Source organism: Meles meles, chromosome 6, assembly GCF_922984935.1.
Source record: "Meles meles chromosome 6, mMelMel3.1 paternal haplotype, whole genome shotgun sequence".
Classification (NCBI taxonomy): Eukaryota; Metazoa; Chordata; class Mammalia; order Carnivora; family Mustelidae; genus Meles; species Meles meles.
The window spans coordinates 140,904,798-140,928,837 of NC_060071.1; the positions used below are offsets into that span (position 1 = coordinate 140,904,798).

A 24,040-nucleotide genomic window follows, 5' to 3' on the forward strand; every position below is an offset into this window, starting at 1 on the left:
TATTTATTTATTTATTTGACAGAGATCATAAGTAGGCAGTGAGGCAGGCAGAGAGAGAGGGGGAAGCAGGCTCCCCGCAGAGCAGAGAGCCCGATGCGGGGCTCGATCCCAGGACCCTGAGATCATGATCTGAGCTGAAGGCAGAGGCTTAACCCACTGAGCCACCCAGGTGCCCCATCAGTGTGTGTATCCCAATATATTGCGGTGAACCCCATATTATTCCCTGCTAGTTAAGTACTGTTACTGAACAAAATGTGCATGGATTAGAATCACTTGGTAAATGGGACATGATCATAAGGAAGGCAGGCCTAGGGCGATGTAATGTTTTTGAGATTTTTCCATAATTCTTTCAACGGAATGAAAATGTTTTAGTGACAGCTGATTCAAAGTCCCTGTAATTATTATGGAAGTGAGCTCACATTTCTTCTGAGGCAGGTGCCTTTGTCCTTTAGGGCTCAGCGCAGGACTGGGACACAGCAGGCACTCAGCGGATCTTTGTGGAGCTGAGCAGAACCATTGACATCCCCAGCAGGCTGCTCACCTGGATGCTTGTCCTCTTTGTTTCAGGAGCCCACAGACAGCCTTGAGGATAGCCTCCTTTCTTCCAGACCAGAGTTTATTATAGGCCCTGAAGGTGAGGAGGAGGAGAATCCAGCAACCAGGCATGGGGAGAACCCAGGCGATTGCACCGAGCCCACGGAACATGCTGGTAGGTGAACTCTGGACTATGCCAGTTAGCATGATATTGATGTTCAGAACCCTGGTTTTTTTTAGATCACTGTCGACTTGGGCTAGCTCAGGTTTGGCTTCTTGAGTGGAGACTGGTGCTAGTGACCCATTTCCCAGGATGTTACTTCTAGCAGAGCAGGGGTCACTGAGCTGCTTTCTGGCAGCACGTGCTTCTTCTTTTTTTTTTTTTTTTTAATTCGTTATTTGTTTATTTACAGCATAACAGTGTTCATTGTTTTGGCATCACACCCAGTGCTCCATGCAGCACGTGCTTCTTATCAACAGACCCACCATGTGAGCAGCACCTTCTCCTTACGGTGTAGCAGGTTCTCGTGGAGAAGTTGCTATGAACCAGGCTGGACGACTGAGCAGAGGGTGCTTGCACTCTGGATGGCCAGTTAGGCCGTTTGGCCAAGGCAGAGTGTTTTGGGATAGAGCCGAAGGAGCTTGACCTCATGCAGCTTCTGTGCCCTAGGGGCTCAACACAGTCTCTTGACAGGCTCACACTGTCTAGCTGGATGCTTTGTACTCTGAGGCTGGTTGGCTTTGTGCAGAGCTAGAGGAAGGATGGCCTCTTTCTGGTTTGCTTGCAGGCTATGTGTGCGCTAATTAGGGGCTGCAACATGGCAGGCAGGCTGGGAATCATACTCTAGCTCTTCATGGTCTGAAGGAGTTTGGGCAATTTCATATGTGACCCCATGTGCCTTTGGGAAAGCTTGACTTCTAGATCTGCACTGTGGCAATTTGGGAATTTGTACAGGACCTGGCATAAACACGACTCATTTTTTATCTTCCTGCTTCCATTACCCTGAACCAGGTAGCTCACCCCCAGAACCAAAGTTTGGGATTCCTGGGCTTTCTGTCATTCCCTCAGCAAACAGCAAACAGTGACTCTGGGCTCCATTACAGCTCTGGGTCTGAATAAGACATTAGTCTCATTAGTATGAAATGCTTGGTCAGAACTAACCACTTCTGTGTTAGTTGTGCACGTGACCAGCTGAGTGTGAATATCTTGGATCACTCTGTTTAGAACCACAGAAACCTAAAAATGGAAAGAACCCCTGAGATGACCTACTTCATTGGTTCTCAGCATGACCTTGGGGTTGTGCAACCTCCGTGTTGTTTCCTTTGGACCTTCCTTATTTGGGGTGGTGAAGGGTGGGAAGACAGGTGCAAGTCCTGACGAACAGCCCCGGCTGCCCACCCTCTTCACCCCGAGTGTGCTGACCTGCTCTATCTCATACGTTGGAGTTCTAAGTGAGTTTCTTTAACCCAAATTGCCCATAGAATAAAACTTGGAAACCTGTTGATCTAATTCAGTCGTCTCACTTTGCACCTGAGGAAAAGACATCCCAAGTGGGTTAAACGTGCCCTGGTGGTGCAGCTTGTAGTTCTCCTTCCTGATTTACGCTTTAGGCTTATGTGTGGCCCCAGGCTGTAATGGAACATCGGGACTGTCTGAGGAGTTGAAACACAGAATGAATGAGCTCCACCCTCCACCCCCTGTTCTGAGTGTAGCTGGGGCAGAGATCTGGGAGCTGGAACTCCAAATACTGAACAACTAGTTGGTGGCAGGATTGAGACTTGAATTTGGGTGTCCTGGATAACTTGGAATTAATGCCTTTCTGAGACCCAGGCCTAGGGCTTGTTTCTGTCAGGCATTAATGCCTAAAGGAAGCAAGGATGTCACTTAGGATCCAATAACCTGTACTCTTTATATACAAATATATTTTTAAACCTAAGATGGCACACAAATCACTTTTATTTATTCAGAGCGTTTTATATGAACAGTCATTAAAATAAAGCAATTTTTTTGTATGAATGACTCTTCTCCTTGCTGAAACATCTGCTCTGTTCATCTTCCTCAAATGCAACTTGGGCCTCTGGTATATTTTCCTGCTTTTTTTCCCTGCTGTGTTGCAGGTCACGGTTATAAATTGTCTCTGCCTTAATTTTCCTCCAAGACCAGCCTTCCCTGCTGCTCTGAGCCCAGTCCCGCTTCTGCTCTGTGAGCCTTAAGGCCATGGTCTTGAGCTCCTCTGTCAGAGCAAACGCGTTTGATCAACATGTGTTCTGTGATTCCTCCTTCCTTTCAGACTGTTTCCTGTTTCTGCATTTGTGGCCTGGTGCCTATTTCTTATAGCTCTTAGATATATCTTCCACTAAAAATACTTTTAAAACTCTCACACTTTCTAGAAAAAATAGACTCAAGGGTCGATAACAAGTATTTAAAATATATGAAAGCGGAAGATCACCAGTGAACTGAATAGTATATACTCCAAGAGAGTTCGACTCCCGTTGTCTCTGGTTCCAGGGATTGCCGAAACTTAGAACGGTGATTTGAAAATGTTTTACACTAGTGTCTACATCTGTCTACCTTGTGAATTCTTTTCTCTAGCATGCCTCAGGTACCATGTATTGCTATCCTACCTGTAGGGGCAAAGGTATTAGAGAGACTCACAAGAAGATTAAAACCATGAGTAGTTGTTCTGATTTGAATATGCCTGGCTTCTTTCAGACAGTCCCTTTGGCATGATTCCATGGGATAAATTCTTCCTTAGGTGCTATTACAACTTGAACATCTCCTTAAGATGTTCTTTTCTCCCTTTCAATAAGAAAGGTGTACCTAGCCAAAGGCCGGGCCCCTTCAGGTGGCAACAGAACTCCCTGCCCACAGGAGCATAGGACCAGGCTGGGGTTGCTTTAGGGAGCCAAGGACATCTGAATATATATGGTGGGCTACATGGAGGCTGAGAGCCCTGAATCTAGAAGGTTTCCTGCACTGGCATCACAGAAGGGATATATGGCACCTTGGAGAAGCAAATAAAAATATTGCACAAAATGCACAAAATGCCTTTTTATTTTCAGCCCTTTTGGTTTTATGGTCTTGATCAGGTCATGAGTGGTGGGGTAAAGGAGAAACTAGGCTAACCCTCGTGTAATTATTTCTTTCCAGCAATAAAGAATGACACTGAGAGAAAGTTTTGCTACCAGCAGCTTCCTGTAACTTTGAGGCTAATATACACCATTTTCCAGGTATATTTTTTTGACGTATTTAAGTGTTTGGTACAGTAGCATTGCTCTTTTAGATAACTCAGTGTTAACCACGTGTTTCTTCGCGTAGGAAATGGCAAAATTTGAAGAGCCAGACATTCTTTTTAATATGCTCAATTGCCTGAAGATTCTGTGTCTACATGGAGAGTGTTTATACATTGCTAGAAAAGACCATCCTCAATTTTTAGCCTACATTCAGGATCATATGTTGATTGCAAGGTATGTCATCCTAGCAGGTGTTTGTTGCTGCTCTTTATATTTTCGGCTTTAGCTGTGAAAATCAAAGTCAGGACAAGACTTACCAACTCATTTGGGTCACTTCTCTTAGCCAGGACAAACTGGCTCTGGGAATAACTTTCATTTCTTTTGCCAAGTCTAACGTTTAAGTATGTCAACATGAAGAATAGTAATTTGTTTTGCTAGACACTGTAGAAATCGAGAAGGCAAAATAAGGATTATTTGTTTATCAGTTGTTGGACATCTTCACGGTGTAGTGTCCCTTAGAAAAATGTCGACATTACTAAATCACTACTTGTGTTGTATCATCTAGTATAATATTAATACCAAAGACTTACTTGATTTCTTACTTGAAGTAGAACTTCCAATAGACAACAAAAACCTCTCCACATATTGTCTGATACAGTATTTTTAGAGACTGCAGAAGCATTTTGAGAAAAATAATAAAATACTGTCCTGGATTTAGATAATGTTTTTCTGCTTGAGAAGAAAATAACTCAAAATAACTATTAGAGTCTTCCTGAAGGTAAGTCAGAAAAATAGTATCCTCATTTGAATGTAAGAGAATGAGGTGATAAGAAGAAAGAAGAGGCTGGCTTGGTTAACTTGGTGACAAAACCAACTTAAGGCTCTGTCTTTTCACACATTTTTTCCCTTTGTTTATTCATTCATTCAATAGATATCACTGGGGGCTTGCTATATATATTATTATCCTAGGTACTTTGGGAATTTTCAGTCTAGTTTGGAAGAGGGTGAATGTTATTGATAATGAAGGTGACCACATGATTAATTCTTCGCAATATTTACTTTTGAGAGTGAGAAGGGGTGCTCTTCATAATAACCTCAATTAGTATAATGTAGACTAAGATCTCAGATAAACCAAGATACTTGGTTTCAATGTCCATTTGGATGGACATTGAGAGGATGTCAAGGATTTTTAGGCTAAAGACCTGAAAATATTTATGGTCAGTGAAAGGGATCAGAGGAAAGGGAGTAGCTGGTGGAGCGAGGTCCTGGAAGACAAGAATATGTGATCAAGAACGAAGGCTGGGTGGAAGAGAGGAGGGAGGCTCTTTTCTTTGAAAGGAGATATATTTTGAGGAAAAGAGAAATAAAGTATCAAGGGAAACTCATTACTGAACCTTAAGAGTAGTGCATCCCGATGTATTTTCCTGAGAGGGAAGAGATTAGAGATTAGGTTGGGAGCTCAAGGAACATGGAAAAATGTATGGAATCGCTCATGGAGGAAATCAGTAGTGTGTCATCAGAAGTAATCTAAGACTGGCCTGCTGCCGTGTCAAGCTGAGCTTAGCTAGCACCAGCTTGTGGTGGAAGTTAGTAGGAATTAGTAGGACCAAGTTAGTTCTGGGGCCTGGGAGTGGATGAGAAAAAGGGGGCGATGTGGGTTTATTCAGGAGTAGGAATTTGTGATTTGATTATGGTGGAATTGGGGATGAGGAATTTTGCAGGGAGGAAATGGTTGCCTCTGAGATCCAGTCTAAGATGGGAGGCAAATGAAATCAGAAAAGGATTGATGTTTGGAAGAAGAATATGAAAAAGAGGGAAAAGAAGTCTTAGTCAGGATTAGGAGTATCTTGGGTGGGGACACTGTTCAACCCAGTACAGAACATAGAATGGGAAAAGTGGAGAGTCTGCAAAAGTTTCCTCACAATAAAATGGGATCTACAGGTGGAACAGGAGGAGCTGGTGGAAGGGTAGGCCCGGCTGACTTGGATGTGGGGAAGAGTAGGACTGATCTGAACAGGTAGATGAACAAGTCCAGGCAAAAGCCATGAAGGAGTAGGATTGGGAGTTAGGCAGAAGCTCTCTTCGCTCTCTGGAGTGGGACTACTAAGTAGGCCAACTTTTGTTGTTAAAACAGCCTCTATAGGGGGCGCCAGGGTGGCTCAGTTCGTTAAGTGTCTGACTCTTTTTTTTTTTTAATTAAAAAAGATTTAAAAAAAAAATTTTTTTTTCAGTGTTCCAAAATTCATTTTTTTATGCGCCATACCCACTGCTCCATGCAATACATACCCTCCATGATACCCACCACCAGGCTCATCCAATCCCTCACCTCCCTCCCCTCCAAAACCCTCATTTTGTTTCTCAGAGTCCACAGTCTCTCATGGTTTGTCTCTCCCTCCGATTTCCCCCAACTCACTTATCCTCTCCATCTCCTAATGTCCTCTGTGTTATTCCTTATGCTCCACAAGTAAGTGAAACCATATGATAATTGACTCTCTTTTCTTGACTTATTTCACTCAGAATAATCTCTTCCAGTCCTGTCCATGTTGATACAAAAGTTGGGTATCATCCTTCCTAATGGAGGCATAATACTCCATAGTGTATATGGACCACATCTTCCTTATCCATTCATCCGTTGAAGGGCATCTTGGTTCTTTCCACAAGAAAGTTCGGCAACTGTTTCTTTGAAAGTTTCTTTGGCAACTGTGGCTGTTGCTGCTATGAACACTGGGGTACAGATGGCCCTTCTTTTCACTACATCTGTATCTTTGGGTTAAGTACCCAGTAGTGCAATTGCCGGGCCATAAGGTAGCTCTGTTTTTAATTTCTTAAGAAATCCCCACACTGTTTTCCAAAGTGGCTGCACCAACTTGCACTCCCCCAACAGTGTAAGAGGGTTCCCCTTTCTCCATATCTTCTCCAACAGTTGTTGCTTACTGTCTTGTGAATTTTGGCCATTCTAACTGGTGTAAGGTGATATCTCAATGTGGTTTTGATTTGAATCTCCCTGATGGCTAATGATGATGAACATTTTTTCATGTGTCTGATAACCATTTGTATGTCTCTTCTTTGAAGAAGTGTCTGTTCATGTCTTCTGCCCATTTTTTGATGTGATTATCTGTTTTGTGTGTGTTGAGTTTGAGGAGTTCTTTATGATCTTGGATATCAGCCCTTTGTCTGTAGTGTCATTTGTGAATATCTTCTCCCATTCCGTGGGTTGCCTCTTTGTTTTGTTGACTGTTTCCTTTGCTGTGCAGAAGCTTCTGATCTTGATGAAGTCCCAAAAGTTCATTTTCACTTTTGTTTCCTTCTCCTTCACCATACACAAAGATAAACGAAATGGATAAAAGACATCAAATGTGAGGCAGGAATCTGTCAAAATCCTAGAGGAGAACATAAGCAGTAACCTCTTTAACATCAGCCGCAGGAACTTCTTTCAAGTGTCTGACTCTTGATTTCAGCTCAGGTCATGATCTCATCAGGGTCTTGAGATCAAGCCCTGTATTGGGTGGCTCATTGAGCATGGAGCCTGCTTGAGATTCTCTCTTTCTGTCCCTCTGCCCCGCCCCCCCAAACAAACAAACAAACAAACAAACAAGTAAATAAAGGCAACCTCTACAGGACATTTCCCCAGTCCCCATGGATTGCGGGTGCTGTGGGATCTCTAGCTCAGCCTTTGGGCTACATAACCCAGTTTTTTCCTCAAGGTACCACCCTGACACAAAAGCCATGATGAAAAATCAAGGGATCTGGGGAAGGACACTATCTTCCTGATTTCAAAGAAGGCTGCCCTAGAGAATTGGGAAAGCCCTAGGGAACTGGTGAAATCCAGGCTTTTTTGCCACTGGGATGGTTTTCTAGCAGTGCTGCATATAGTTTGCTTCCTACAACTACCTTGATCAGCCCAGTTTTGTGTTCACTCTTATGATAAGGAAGGGGAGGACCTTGACTGACAGCCCTGCCAATTGATAGAGAGGCTGTTCTTAATAGAAATAGAGTTGTTCTTTGCTAGAATAAGGAGGAAAGGCTGCTGGGCAGGCAAACTCAACAAATTTCTTCAGATATTCACTATAAGAAAATTTTTTAAAAATCGCTTTTTAAGCATATCATCTTAATAGAACTAATACCAATTTTGTATATTTTTAAGTCATTGCTCATTTATATACTTGAATTTTTAATACATAATTTTATTTTTTCTATTAAAATGTAGTATTAAGTAGTGTTTTTCTGTGTTGTTACATAAAAGCAATTTCTTTAAGAAAATGAACAGAACAGATTTAGGAAAGATTTATCGGAGGTTTATAGTCTTGTGGATGAATATCAAAAAGCATCCCTACCAGCTGTCTGTTAATGACAGATCCCATAAACTGAGATAATTGTGTTTGCTTTCTAGAAAGGTTATTGTAACTGTAACCACTTTGCTTCTTGCTTCCTCAGCCTGTGGAGAGTCGTCAAATCTGAGTTCTCCCAACTGTCTTCATTGGCAGTTCCTCTGCTTCTCCATGCTTTGTCACTTCCTCATGGTGCTGACATCTTCTGGACAATCATAAATGGCAATTTCAACAGCAAAGACTGGAAGATGAGGTTTGAAGCAGGTACCTCTGTATTAGCTTAAAAATTCTCTGGGGGTCACAAGGTAAACCAGATGTCCAGTCATGATGTCTCTTGTTGACCCTCCTTTCTTTCTATATTTTCTTTTAAAAAATTTATTTATTTATTTAGAGGGAGAGAGGGAGAGCCTGCACACAAGTAGGAAGACACAGGGAGGGAGAGAGAATCTCAAGTAGACTCTGTGCTGATTGCAGAGCCCGATGCATAGCTTGATCTCATGACACTGAGATCATGACCTGAGCCAAAATTAAGAGTTGGATGCTCAACTGACTGAGCCACCCAGGTGTCCCTCCTCCTTTCTTTTTCTTTTCTTTTTTTTTTTTTAAGATTTTATTTATTTGACAGAGAGAGAGATCACAAGTAGGCAGAGAGAGAGAAAGGAACAGGCTGCCTGCTGAGCAGAGAGCCCAATGTGGGGCTCGATCCCAGGACCCTGAGATCATGACCTGAGCCGAAGGCAGAGGCTTTAACCCACTGAGCCACCCAGGCGCCCCCTCCTCCTTTCTTTTTAAAGAGTACTGCCTTCCTTTCTAGTGTTCTTTGGTGATTCTACTTAACTGAGCTTGCTTTATAATAATATTTTGCAGAGTGGTCCTCAGGTAGGATGGCCCTATTCAGGTCTGCCTAGGATAGTCCTAGTTTATGCCTGTTGTCCAGGTGTATTTATTAATTGTATGCTTGTTTACTTTCAAATGTGTCCTGGCTTGAATGATAAATTATACAGTTAACATGATACATGATATTATGTAGTCGATATAATATATAATATGACATAATGCAATAAGTTACTTGTATCAAAGTAACTGGGAATGTTCCTTAAACACACGGGTGGTTGGGCCCCATTCCTAGACCTACTGAATTAGAATCTTATGGGGTAAGGCCAGGAAAGCACATTTTTAACAAGGTCTCCAGGTAATTCAGTGATGTTTGAGAATCTCTGCTGTTAGACCCTTTCCGCTGAAGCATCAGGGATCAAGTCTGGGGCAGTGATGGGTATGATTTCCTGGTGCTGAGAATGGCAAGTTCTCAGAGGAATATGGTAAGGAAGGAACCTGAGCATGTTCTCTTAGCCTTGCATCGGATGCCTTCACTGTCACCTCAGTCTGCTAGGACTCCCATCCTTGGGTGCAGCAAGGAGGGCCCGCGATGCCATGGTGTTCAGAATGGTTCTCTGTGTTTCAGTGTCTCCAAAATGTGACCAAGGAATGGAAGTTCCATTAGGTGGGTTAACAATTACACATTCACTAATACCACTGTCTGGGGGGACTTAAACGACAGACATTTATTTTCTGGGTGCTGGGAAGTCCAAGATCAAGGTGCCAGGAGCATATGGTTCCTCAGGGTATTAGGAGGTCCAGAATCTAAAGCCAGGTCTAGTGGGTACCTCCTGTCTCCCTGTGTGGTCTGCAGAAGGGCCTGGAATGGACAAAGAAATGAGCATGGAGGCATTTTGAGTATTTTGAAATATAGTTTGAGTTAAACAATGAGGAAGACCATTTAAAAAAAAAAAAAGACAACCCACAGTTAAATCAAGGCTGCCCAGCAGAAAAGTACTATACCAGATAGAAACGGTCTCTGTCACTAGATGAAATGGGACATTCAAGAAGGCGGCATCAGAATTTCCTTTTGGGGGGCGCCTGGGTGGCTCAGTGGGTTAAGTTTCTGCCTTTGGTTCAGGTCATGATCTCAGGGTCCTGGGATTGAGTCCCACATCGGGCTCTCTGCTCAGTGGGGAGCCCGCTTCCCCCTCTCCCTGCCTGCCTCTCTAATTACTTGTGATCTCTCTCTGTCAAATGAACAAATAAAAAAAGAAATCTTAAAAAAAAAAAAAAGAAGAATTTCCTTTTGGTTTCTCATAGCAGGGTGTGGGGAACCCAGAGTTGACTTTTTCTTTGTGGGTTCCGTTCTTGTCAAAGTAAGTGTCCATTTTTTTGTCCTCTCCTTTTACACTGCAGTGGAAAAAGTGGCTGTAATTTGTAGGTTTTTGGATATTCACTCAGTGACCAAAAACCACCTGCTGAAGTACTCCCTGGCACATGCCTTCTGCTGCTTTCTCACAGCTGTGGAGGACGTCAACCCAGCGGTGGCTACCAGGGCCGGTCTCCTGCTTGACACCATAAAGAGGCCAGCATTGCAGGTGATGTCCCTTGGATGTGTGTTGTGTGCTCCGCTGAGCATATATAGGACTGATGATGAGGACGGCAAGAATGGGGGAGTTTTTAAATGGGGAAAAATCCCAGAAACACACCTTATTAAAGGACCCTTGTTCTTATTTCTTACTACTTTCTTTTTAGTCTTCATCCATATGATGAAACCACTTTTGACAGAGACAGGAATTGTATAATGTTTTTTTGTGTGGCAGATTTGTGAACTTGGCTGGTTTATCTTGTACTATTTAGTTGGTCCCTGGGCTGGAGCTCTTGTCATTAGAGGCTAGACACTAAGAGAAATCATCTCTGTGACAAATTATAATATAAATCAAAGCAAGATCTGAGAAGGCAAATACACCTACTAAAATGAAAGTCAAAGCGACATGAAATACGAGATCTGGAGAGAGCTGCTTATTTATTTTATTTGGCACCTTAATTTTATAATTGAAGAAACCAAGTCTCAGAGAGATAATGTGACTCGTCAAAGGACAGAGAGTGAGTTAGTGGAAGAATTGAGAATAGAGCCTCTGAAGTCCTGATCTCCTGATTTCCCACATTGGCTCCTGGTTTATTATAGCGTCGTTATAATGAAAACTAATAATAATGGCAAGAGCTAAAATTTGTCAAACAGATACTGTCTTTCCAGGACAGTGGGTTAAGTGTCTCATCTCCATTGTCTCATTTAATCCCCACGATAACCTTGTGGATTCCCTTTTTACAGACAGAGAAGCTGAGGGTTGGAAGGGGTAAGGTAGATAGCTTTTTCAGGGTCACGTGTTTACTATATGGCAGAACAGACTCAGGTTGTGAGTCATAATAAAGTCCACATTCTTGACTGTATCTGTGTCTATACCCTGCTTCCTCTAAAAGAGGCCAAGAAGAAAGTGCAGGATCTGGGAAATTTGGTGGTTTGGCTGACTGTGGACCCACAGCCTCCCTTATAAAAATTCCCAGTTGTCTTTTGGATACTCTGTGGGTCTTAAAGAATAGGTAGTCTTCCAGCCCAGTGCCTGGAACATAGGAGGCACTCAGTAGTTGAGAGTTGAATGAATTAATAGAATGCTTGCATGAATTACGGTTTTTAGGTTTCATTCAGTTAGGAAAGGGGGAATGGTAAGCAGAGTCATACACTGGAGAAACGGATGCTCAGTCAGTCCAACTTGATTTTTTAAGATTCTGTGTGCCACTCATGTTCCAAGAAGACAAAATGAGTTTATTTTTTTTTAGAACATTGGCATTTAGCATTGAAAGGAAATTAGAAACTCATATTGTGTATTCTCAATACGAGAAGCTTTGGAAGTATGCTTCTTTTAATAGAAACTACAGACATCGAAAAAAGAAACATTGGTTTGAGAGCATTTGGATTAAATGGTTATTAATGAATGCATCTGAAAACCAATAACATGTAGTGTAGATTTCTGAACTAGAATTCAAGAGTTTTTCTACAATTGGGAGAAGTTCCTCTTCTGCATTTTATTTCTACCAAACTTGCAATCAAAGAAAATTTCAATCAGATCATTCCACATTATACGTATGGAGTGAGGAGGTTTTGTCTTGTTTCACTGACTTTGCTTAATATATTTGCTTTGAAGGAACTTAGATGTTTATGTCTGACTTAAACTTTCTTCCCCCTCTCTGCCCCAGGGTCTGTGTCTCTGTCTTGATTTCCAGTTCGATACTGTGGTTAAAGACAGACCCACAATACTGAGCAAACTTTTACTCCTGCATTTTCTTAAGCAAGATATTCCTGCCTTGAGCTGGGAGTTCTTTGTCAACAGATTTGAGACCCTTTCTTTGGAAGCTCAGCTACATTTGGATTGTAACAAAGAATTTCCTTTTCCTACAAGTAAGCAAAACAAAGAACTTGCTTTAAACAGCCATAGTTCCTATTCTTACATCTGCTAGATAAGCAGACCATACTCTGCATGTAGCCTAATTTCCTATTATGGAGGAGGCTCTTACTTCATGAACTCAGTTTATTACATATGTATTGAGTAACTCTGTAGTAATCTGTAGATCAACTGATTTCTGGCATTCCAAAAGCAAAACCCTTTGCATTTCCTTGAGGACCTATGGTGACCCTTTGTGGCTGCGTGTTCCTTAAATATGATTCAGTTCCTTAAATATGATTCAGTATAAACACGTTTACAGTGTTCGTGAGCAATTTTGTGGGATACATTTGCACCTTGCAAATTCACCCTTGCATGCTTGTTAGTTACCTACAGCTCTGAATAGATGGGAAAAGTGGGTCAGTCAACTGTGTATCCAGTGATAATAAAAACTTAGACAATGTAATCTTACGGTCTAAGTAGAAGACTCACAGGCAATAGTTGTGATAGACAGTAGTGACAATTTTTTTCTATGACTCACCACGAGTGATTCACGTGTCCACGAAAGATGTACTTTAATCCTGAAAATATACACAGCTGGGTTATTTCAAACTCGTTGTGCCCATTGAAGAAAATAACGTCTGATTCCTTTTGCAAAGCTATCACGGCTGTAAGGACCAATGTCGCTAACCTCAGTGACGCAGCATTGTGGAAGATCAAGAGGGCTCGTTTTGCGAGGAACCGCCAGAAGAGTGTGCGTTCTCTGAGAGACAGCGTGAAGGGGCCCGTGGAATCCAAGAGGGCACTCTCTCTCCCCGAGACCTTAACCTCCAAAATTCGTTGAGTATCTTCTTCCCTCCTTCCTTTAAATCTGTTTAATGTCTTTCTGAGGCTGACTTGTCCTGTTGAATGTTCATAGAGTAACTTATTTAGTCAACGGAGCTCCTTCACTAGGTTTGGGCTTCAGATTCCCTAGAGGGTCGCCCCAAGAATGTCAGTGCCCTGGTGGGGGGCTTTGTCCAGTGTGTGGGTGAAGCAAAGCCCTGGTCCAGCAGTAGAAGGCAGCAAATCCACTCGTGCCTGGCCAGAAACGTAGACGCAGCCTCTTTGCTCCTGAGTCCTAGGATAGGAAGGGGGGTACCACCAGCCCTAGAACCTGAGAGCTTCCTGGAAAAGACCGGGACAGGCCAGACCCCATGGCAGCCGAGGTGACAGAGTGGAAGTGTGGAGTACATTTGCTTTTCAAGTATGATGGAACAGCCGAACAAGCTCCCAGACAAATCAAAAATAATGGTTGCTTTTGAAAAGAAAACACCAGGCTGAGGAGAAGTTGAATTTCTGTGCAGCTTCACCAGATTATTTATAAATAAAAATAAGCTTCATTGCCAATTAAAAAAAAAAAAAAAGACCCTGTATGCTTGTTTTGTAAAGGTCTTTCTTTATATGGCACTTTGAAAGAGAGCACAATTTTCCCTAAATTACCAGATGACTAAATGAACTCTAATGATCAGCAATGGATTATGAATGGCAAATAATTAAAAATTCATAACTAAATCACCATGTTAGTGAAATGAGTATATTTAAATATGGTACTTACTTGTGAAATTTGTCAAGTGATTTAATTTTTAAATAACTGCTGTGAAATTCATCACATAACACTCTAAAACATACCTCTTGTCCTGTCGGAAGTGGAAAGGTTTGCTTTTTTCATTGGCATTTATTGGAAGACAGCCTTGTATGACAATCATTTTTAATCACAAATATGATTTGATTTTTTTTATCGCATTTTTTCTCTATTTTAGACAAGCTATGAAAATGTGGTATTGCGAACTTTGGGAGAAGTCAATGAAAGCCCTTTAAGCGATCAGTAACTCAATTTTTCAGGGAACAAAGATTCTAGCAAGTGGTCATTTAAGATAACCCATAGGAGTGCTAGGCCCCAGAGAAGACCGAATCAGATCCTAGAAACCAATATCTAGATGAAATAAATTGCAATTTCTATGAATTTCCCAGCTCTTTTATAACTTAACCAGCTACTTTGGGATATCAAGTTTACTTATTGTTCTTTCTCGCTAATTGATTCACACGACAATTTTGAAGATTAAGAATGGAAATAACACTTAAGAGTGTTCTTGAGATTCACATAAAACCACAAAGCTTTTGTGACGCAAACATCTTTTATGCGATGTTAATGACCAGTAGGAAAACTAAACTTAAACCTGTCCCTACTATCCAGTGAGTTAGCACTGAGTGTCTTTTCTAGGCTCAAGTTGTTTTTAATGCTTATTTAAATAGAGTTGTTGTTGATTTTTAAGCTATGAGGTTGACCAGGCATGAGCAGTCTGCTCCAGCTCTCGGTGGGACACCCGAACAGACACCAGGTGGGTACTTCTGACGTGGAAGGGCTGTGTGCAAGTGTCTATCCCAAGTGGTCAAGGTGAAGAATGCAGTGTCTCTAACTGGGCCAGAGTGCTATATTTAGGACTTGCAAACTTGAAGGATCCTACCCCAGATGCTCAAGCATTTGAGCCCCTGACCTAGCAATTCTTTCTATCTTACTAGGGGCAGATGACTTTGGATCCCATTAACTTTTGGTCCAGTAAGAGGTATCATGTTACCTGAATATGTGTCTTTACACATAGAAATATTATGTTCATATATATCCGCTATAGGAAAAACATACATTTCATTGACATTTTCAAAGGTTATACATTTGAGCCACCATCATTCACTCATCCCCGTAGCCATTCTTGATTCTTTGCAACTCTACATGCATTTCTGTGTCTCAGAGAAAGGAGGATTTCGATTGTTTGGAGGACCACAGGATCATACTCGACTCGCTACAGTGTAACTACCATGCGATATCCCATGAGAGATTGTAGTTTATCATGAAGGATCCTAAGGGTTGAAGGGACACAGGCAAGGCTGTCACAGACCGAACGTTAGCTGCACAAATGGCGGCATGGTGCGTTGGGAGATTGTGAAGGGTTCTGAATAGGTGCTTATTTGTCGACAACAAACTTGCTAACTACCACCTGTGTATCATGCTATAGAACATTTGGTTTTTATCTAAGAACAGTTTTAAGAATGGCCTCAGAAGGAGAATTTCAAGTAAGGAGGTTTTTGAGATCAAACACGACGCCCAGAAATAGCAGTAGCTAGGGGTGGGAGTGGGGAGAAGAGAAGGCCCCAAAGATTATGGATGCCAATGGCAGGTGTTGGCCAGAGTGTATTTTCTCTTCTAAAATTGTTGAGACAGGAGGATTAGCAAACCTTTGGCCAAGTCCCTCTGCCCTGTTTTCTGCATCACTCAGGCCTCAACTGTACTGGGATTGAAAGGGGAGTAAAAGTAAGAACTTCTGATCCTGAGCTCCATTACAATGTGAAGTCCATCTAGGTCCCCTTCAGTGAGGTCTTTTTGAGATGATCTTAAGCAATTTCACAAATTATCTTTATTTTACCCCATCTTTTCTTTTTGTCCTAAGGCTTATTTGAATTAATTACTCAATTAAAGTCTTTACTTATTCTTATTTACCATTTTCACAATCTAAAAGAGTCTTCTCACATCTCTTTGGGAAAATGGATACATATGTTTCCTGAAGTTAAAAAAAAAAAATCTTTAGGCTTCTACTTGTCTTACCAAAAGGGACCAGATGGAAATGGGGCCGACTGTGGGCATTGTGTATATTAAATATAATGTTAAAGCTTCTGAAAAGATAATTTACACAACACACCATAATAAAAACTTGCACAGACTTGGAAGCAGCTGGCTTACCTTATAAGGCCCTTTCAAACTAGTTTCTCGTTTTTGCATTATTATTTACTAGACAGTAAATTTTTAAACTTGGGAACAAAGACATACCAGGATAATCCTAAGATTGTACAGGATGGTTTAAGATAGTAATTACATGGAAGCTGAAGGACTTGCTACTTACTGAACATCCTTTCATTTGGCACAAGTCTTGAGCTTCTCTGTGCAAGACCTCTTATTGATCGGGCCTGAAACAAACCATCTGTCCTATAATTATGCAGCAAGAGTTCACTTTAATTGCTGTTTAGGCTGAGTTTTCTTGGCATGGGATTCAGAACGGCCGGCTTTCTGATCTTAGCTTTTACATATTACCCACAGCAAATGTTGCACCAGAAATACACTTGCAGAGAAGGTATATTCCACAAGGCTACGGGAGAGCTGCGTTCCTTTATGACTTTCGTGAGTCGGATCAAGGACCTTAGTTCATGTGAATGAAATTCATAGGAAATTACAACTGGAATATTAGAGATATGTTAACGTTCTCATTTTATAGAAGAGGAAACTGAAGTTTCCAGAAAGGAACCTGTTTCACAAGCTTGTTGGTGACAGATTTGGGTCTCAAGCCTAGGCTTTTTGATCTCGTACAAGGCATTTGTGGTGAATGCCAGTAAGTGCTCAGAACCTTTATTTAATCCTAATTGATGAAATACATAGTTTCACCTGCAAATCTGAAGTTGGTAAAATTATAATTATTTATAAGGTATCTTTTCACCGATTCTGTGAAAACTAGGAATTATATTTGGTGATTCAGAATACCTGCTGAATATTAATTGAGGGTAATAATTTTGATAGGTTTTCATAACACAACACTGAAAAACTGCTATCTACCAAACATGGTCATGGGGAACTTAATTCAACCTTGTTCCTCATCCCCTGGAATGAATGACTAAACAGTGGTAGGTATATAATAATAAGAATAACAGCACTTCATATAGGTACAGTACCTCTCTATCTATTAAGAGTGTTTTTAATGCAAATAATCTAATTTTGATTTCCTAATGACTCTGGATATATGTGAAGTATTATTACAATTTTTTTTTTTTTTGCTTTACATATGGACAGGAAAACTGAGGTCCTCAAGGATTAATTAATTTTGCTTAGATCATTTGCTCAAGATCACTTATAACTAACTAGTTGGGGACTAATGCTTGAGTGCAGAAGACTTGATTTTCTTTCTTTCCACTCTAACTACCCATTGATGCATTGGTCTTAGGGGGTTCCCGCCCTGCAGCACATGAAGACACCAGTCTGGTTATAAAGCTAACCTGGGCATTCATGTCTACTACAGCGTGCCTTAAGCTCATGAACATCCACACCAAGAGACCTTCCCATTTAGGACCCACAGATTGATCTAGAAATGTCCTAATCCCTAAAGCAACATGGATACAGTCAATTCTACTCCAGCTGGCAGAGAAATCTCGAGATCTCTTGGTCTGAATTTGTATCAAGAGAAGGTGTCCAGTGCTAGGGAGCACTGGTAAAACTTTCTTGTATAGCCCTCTCCCACCATCCCCTTGCACCACCCCCCATTAGTGTCCCAGCCTAAAACCCCGAATGACTTCTCTTTGGGCTCTCTCTTTCTTTCTAGAGGTGGTTAACAACTCACATCCTTCACTAACTTGCAAAATGCCTGTTCATCATTAAGACCCCATAACTCCAAGAGAACAGTTATTTTAAAAGGAATGCCCTTGTTGGAAAGAATAGTTTTGGGAAGTGGCAGTTTCTGTCGAACATTTACTGGGCACCTTCAATACTAGGAAATACAAAGAGTGCAAAGATACATCAGAAATTCTTATACTCTCCATCAGCTTTTAAATAGTCAAGGAAGGGAGATACAGTGTGAACACAGGCAAACTCTCCTCTCGAGTGAGCGTGCCAGTGCCATGGGATGGTTCCTGTCAGGTGCAGCAGGAGGAGAGTTGGGGGTAGCAAGGATGGTCTGGTGGAGAGGCGGTTTTCCAGCCAGACCTTGAGTGGTGGATAGGATGTAAAGGCCCGGATGTGAGATAGGAAGAGGCAAAGGCAGGGATGGGGAGCATAGGTCAGTGTGGTGTTAGTCACTGGCCCCAACTTTATAGCCCTTCTGCTGTGGGCACACACAACACACCTGCTGTGATGTTGGGTTAATGGGCTAGGAGATCAGTGAGGTGGTATAATTAGAATTAGCAACATACTGGATGTTTACCCCAAAGATACAGATGTAGTGAAAAGAAGAGGCATGTGCACCCCAGTGTTCATTGCAGCAATGTCCACAATAGCCAAACTGTGGTAGGAGCTGAGATGCCCTTCAACAGATGAATGGATAAAGATGTGGTCCATAGTGGAATATCACTCAGCCATCAGAAAGGATGAATACCTAACATTTGTATCAACATGGATGGAACTGGAGGAGATTATGCTGAGTGAAATAAGTCAAACAGAGAAAGACAATTATCATATATGGTTTCAGTTATTTGTGAAACAGAAGGATTAGCATGGAGGACATTAGGAGCCGGAAGGGGAAAATGGTGGGGGGTAATCGGAGGGAGAGATGAACCATGAGAGACTATGGACTCTGGGAACCAGAATGAGGGTTTCAGAGAAGAGGGGTGGGAGGATAGGTGAGCCCAGTGATGGGTATTAAGGAGGGCATGTTTTGCGTGGAGCTCTGGGTGTTATATGCAAACAATGAATCATAGAACACTATGTCAAAAACTAATATGTATTGTATGTTGACTAGCATAATATAATTAAAAAATTATTTAAAAAAAAGAACTAGCAACGTAAAGCAAACTCATTTATAGTGCTTGATCATTGGGTTCTTTGGAATAAATGCAGAGGAAGAAGCAGGGCTTCCTCCCTGTACCTGATAGTCTCTTGTTGGTTAGACAGAGGTCAGCTTACACAGAGGAATATTCCCTATTTCCTTGCTCTTTGGGGGCCTCACCAGTTTTTCCTCCTGTGTAGAAGAAATATTTATCTGAGATATTTATTTGAATTCACTGTACTTAGACACTTCTGAAGAATAAGCGTCTAGTCTATGTCAGACACTGCCTCATATTCTTGAGGGGTATAAAAATGGGTGAGACAGTACTCACCTTCAAGCAGCTTTTGTTCTCCTAGGGGAAATTGACAAACGAGTAAATAAATTCTGCCTTGCAATTTGCCCCATTTTAGGAAATGGTAAAGGAAATTTTCCTCCATTCCTCCCTCCCATACTCCCTCTCTTGTCCTTGGGGATTTGCAGAAGTTAGAGATCACATCCAGTTGCTGAGAGAAGCAGGGGCATAGGTGGGAAGAATGGGTCCTGAGGACTGGGATTTATGGGACGAGATTGGCTGGGGGTTGGGGTGCTGAGGGGTATATCACCCTGAGCAAGACACAAAGGTGGGAAAGTGTTGGCTACGTTCTGAGACCTAGGAGTAGCCCAGCTGGCAAGAATGTTGAGCATCGGGGATGAATAAGAAGAGATAAGTCTGGAAAAGCAGATCCTGATCCTGCCTGGTTTCCAATCATCAAATAAATAAAATTGTATGACCCTTTGGAGTTTCAGTCAGTTGTACCACTCTGTGAATAGACTGCGACGGACTCAGCCCTTGATAAAGGTAGGGGAGGAATCACCCTGCCTCGTGATTCTGAAGTTGCTTACAGTTTTCATTAGCGAAGTGATAAAATCAAAAATTTTAACAAGTTAAATCTCTATGGTTAAAACGTAGAGGAATTTCATAGGCTAGCATTCAAAACTAGAATTCAAAAGTGTTTTAATTGTCACATCTTAGAGGAAATATCAGAGGCATTCAGTTTTAAAATGGAAACGTCGTGCCCTTTGTAGATAAAGCAGTAGTATTGTCTTTATTAATAAAATTCTAGCTTTTCTAAGCTAATTTTTCTTAGGGATTTGATGAAGGAAATTTCCTTTATGAAGAGTATACCAGTGAAAAGCATATGCTGTTTTAAAGAAAGCCAATAGACAAGCGATAGACTTGCAAAGCCTGCAACTAGAGAAGTAAGTTTTTGGAACAAAGATTTTTTTCACTTTATACAAAAAGTTTCACCAACTAGTTCTTTTTTTTTTCAGTACATTTAATGGTTTGTTAAGGATCACTCATTATTCCCCATTCAGGGAAAACAAAGGAAGGAGCAGCAAACTTAAAGCTCACTGGAGATCAGTGAAAATGTATTTCAAATGAAAATAGAGCATTTGTGAAATGGTACTTAATCATTAGGAAACTAAGATTTGATGGGAAAAGTTAGGTTACATGCTTTATCTTCTTCTTCTTCTTCTTCTTCTTCTTCTTCTTCTTCTTCTTCTTCTTATTATTATTATTATTATTATTATTATTATTATTATTTTGAGGTGGGGGAGGCAGGCCAAAGAGGAGAGAGAGAGAGAGAATCTCAAGTAGGCTCCACATGCAGTGCAGAGCCTGATGCGGGAGTCAGTCTCAGGACACTGAGATTATGACCTGAGTTGAAATCAAGAGGCAGATGCTTAACTCACTGAGCCACCCAGACGCCCCAGGATATACTTTTTAAACAAACATCTACTTGCAATGGGAAGAAGAATTTTGAAGTATTTAAAGATGAAGTCTGATCATTTATTTTCTAGACCTGAACTAGGATAGAATGAAATGAGGAGCCAATGAAAAGGGAGCTTTTTTTTGGAGCTCCCTTCTTCTGTATTGAGGCCCCTGGATTCTTGGGCTATAAAATAAAGGGGCAGCTCCTTCCCAAATGCTCCCTAGTTCCATTTTTCACGTGGGGACCTTGGAAACTAGCCAGTCTGAACTTGGCGGTGGCTGAGCAGGACAGGGCTGCCAGGTCTGTTCAACCTTGCCACCCCGAGCAGAGACACATTGAGGAATGAAGCTACATTGTAACAGCGATCCCTTGCTGCTGCAATAACATTGAACCCTGCAGGGAGCCTGCATTCTCACACTTGTCACATTCTTGGCCCAGGCTTGCCCAAAGCAATAACTCCTTGTAGCTGTACAGTAATACTCTGGAGAAGAAAGAAATCAAGACTGAATATTTCTCAATGCTGGAAAAATAGTACTCTAAACTTTTTAAAATTTTATGTTATGAGGATTTATATAGGTATTGCTGTTGGCCTGATCTTCTATCCCAAACATTTAATTTAATTATAATATACAGCAGTGCTTCACATTTCTGGCCTCTTGGCGAAACAGGGTGTTCCACATAAATTGCTTTTTCTCTTGATGGCTGATACACGCCTCATAAGTAACAGTATTTTCAATTTGTTGATCGCTCTCATCCATGCATGTGGAACACTGTAATAAACAAGTCCTTAGGCTTTATATGAATGATTTGGGGTGAAAGCTACCCTAGAGTACGTTGCCCACATTTACTCCTCATACAGGGACTCTAGGAGACAGAAAATGTGAATGTTCTAGGGTAGTATTGAAGTTCATCAGACACTTTCCCCTAAATGAGAGGCCCTGAGACTTAGTTGACTCTGTTGCTCTAGAGATGGATAATGATCCCTCCTCAGCCTATCACGTTTGCACAGACAGACATTAATCGGAGCATCTGGGGAGAACTAGACAACCAAGCTTGTTACCTCACATACTGTTCGAAACTAGTAAGTTCTGAATTTGGCATTACCTTTGTGCCACTGCTCCAGAGAAAATTGTTTGGCCTTGAGACAGTTAATTTCCACAGTCCCCAGAAGCATTTCTTCTATCCCGCTTCTCTTGGCTGTGTCCTGGAAAACTGGGGTTTTGCCAAATTAATTGAGTTAATGGATATAAATTACTACCTATCTCCTTCTCGTATCTTTCATGCCATAATTACATGATATTATATGATGCATGATATGATACGGTCCCGGTTTGGTTTATAATGGTTGGTAAGCAGAGCCGGTCATCGTTTAGCAGAAATTTTCCTTGCAGAGTGAGCGATGAGAACCCTGGGTGCTTCATCTTAGCCACCAGGCAAAAATCTTGTTTTCCATTTAGAAAGTGTGAGGTCGCCTGTCAAAGAAGGGACTAGGATGGAAGGGTATTTGGAATAAGTCCCCAGACATAAACAGAGAAGAGCAGATCTCCCCTTTCCTTCAGCAAGGGTTCTAAACTAAACCAGATCAGAAGCAAAAAACAAACAGAGACAGGGTATAATTTCTGTCTTTGGCTTTCTCTCTGCTATTTGTCAGAGTCAGAAATTATGCTGTGATACAATTATTTGTTAGGTTACGAATAAATCAAGGACTAAGGTATTCTTTTCTGTCCATGTAAACTTTCAGCTCACCTTCATGTGGTATTTTTCTGTTTTTAAGAGCTCATGCTTCTTTCTTTCTGTCTGTCCCCTCCCTTATATGTTTCTCATTACATACAGCAGGACTTATGATTTGCTATTTGTAATTTTGACTCTATCTTTCATAGAGTACTCATTGCTAATATCTCAGGATTTGGAAAAGAAAATTTTACATTATTTTCCACCAGCTGATTTATGAACATAACTGAACTAATATATATTTTTTAAAGTTTTATTTACTTATTTGACAGAGAGAGAAAACATGTGAGCACAAGCAGGGGGAGCAACAGGCAGAGGGAGAGGAAGAAGCAGACTCCCTGATGAGCAGGGAGCCTGATACGGGGCTCCATCCCAGGACCCTGTGATCATGACCTGAGCCGAAGGCAGATGCTTAACTGACTAAGCCACCTAGACGCCCCTAAACTGAGAGAGAGATTTTGGCACAAGAAGTCAGTGGATGCTTTTGTGCTCAGTGGATGTTAGAATATTATTTTTGTGGTTATTTTTATGTGTTTATTTGACAAAGCTGGAAGGGAAACTTCTCTTTTTCATTGAGGATAAAACTTTTCCAAGATATTTTAAAAATCGCTAAGTACAGATTTAGGTATTTTTCTTGCCTTCCAAAGAGAACCTTGCTTTATAGTGCCTTTTAAATTTTCTATTCTCTTATTACTCCCAAATTAGTTGGTTGTTGATGAAATAACGTTCACCCCTGAACTAATGCTGTGCTGAGTAGACCATATTTTGCCTTCACGTTGGTCCAGAACAGACCCTCTAAATATTTAGTGGAAGCCGAAGGGATGGTGTTTTATCGATAAGTGAGATTTCCTTGTGAGCGTCCTTGGGAGGGAGCCACCCACTGATGACCTTTCTTGTACTGACAGGACAACAGTCTCCCGAGAATGACAACACCATCAAGGACCTGCTCCCAGAAGATGCTGGGATTGACCACCAGACCGTCCACCAGCTGATTACAGTGCTCATGAAGTTTATGGCCAAGGATGAGAGCAGCGCTGAGTCAGACATCAGCAGCGCGAAGGCCTTCAACACGGTCAAGCGGCACCTGTACGTCTTGCTCGGCTATGACCAACAGGAAGGTTGCTTCATGATTGCACCTCAAAAAATGCGCCTGTCAACTTGCTTTAATGCATTTATCGCAGGAATTGCCCAAGTAAGTGTAAGCTTCCAGGAGTCAGATCGTTAAGGTTTTGGTAGAAGTAAGTCATTAAATTCCATTTAGCCAACCTAGGTTCTGTGTAAAGGTTTGTGCGAGTGACTTTATTAGGACGGCTCATGCGGAAGGGAGTATAACATGAGGAAGACCAATAGGGAATATAGGGCTTTGGGGTAGGGGGTTGTGAGTAGAATATACCTGACATGAAGTTTACCATTTTAACCATTTTTAAGTATGTAATTCAGTGGCGGTAGGTATATCTGCATTATTATGTAACCGGAATCATTATCCATCTCTAGAATTTTTCATTATCCTAAACTGAAACTCTGCCCATTAAACAATAACAGAGTGTAGAACTTTTGTTTATGGGATTTTTTTTTTTAATCTTTTCTCCTTTTTGGTTTCAAGTGGAGAGCTGAGCTGATTGTACAACTTTCTTCATATCATG

At 41.4% G+C, this 24,040-nt stretch overlaps 1 protein-coding gene across 10 annotated transcripts in view; it reads left to right on the forward strand.

Annotated features, from left to right (window-relative positions):
• UNC79 (unc-79 homolog, NALCN channel complex subunit) overlaps window positions 1–24,040 on the forward strand; it is a 248,546-nt gene that overhangs the window by 139,079 nt on the left and 85,427 nt on the right. For 7 of the 10 annotated variants that reach the window (XM_046010109.1, XM_046010111.1, XM_046010112.1 and 4 more), the window contains 9 exons: window positions 568–709; window positions 3,686–3,765; window positions 3,854–4,002; window positions 8,203–8,360; window positions 10,332–10,513; window positions 12,171–12,372; window positions 13,015–13,194; window positions 14,671–14,736; window positions 23,303–23,589. In XM_046010109.1, the coding sequence (XP_045866065.1) occupies window positions 568–709; window positions 3,686–3,765; window positions 3,854–4,002; window positions 8,203–8,360; window positions 10,332–10,513; window positions 12,171–12,372; window positions 13,015–13,194; window positions 14,671–14,736; window positions 23,303–23,589 (1,446 nt within the window). The remainder of the gene's footprint in view (window positions 1–567; window positions 710–3,685; window positions 3,766–3,853; window positions 4,003–8,202; window positions 8,361–10,331; window positions 10,514–12,170; window positions 12,373–13,014; window positions 13,195–14,670; window positions 14,737–23,302; window positions 23,590–24,040) is intronic. The other 3 variants (XM_046010110.1, XM_046010115.1, XM_046010119.1) reach the window with 1 other exon arrangement.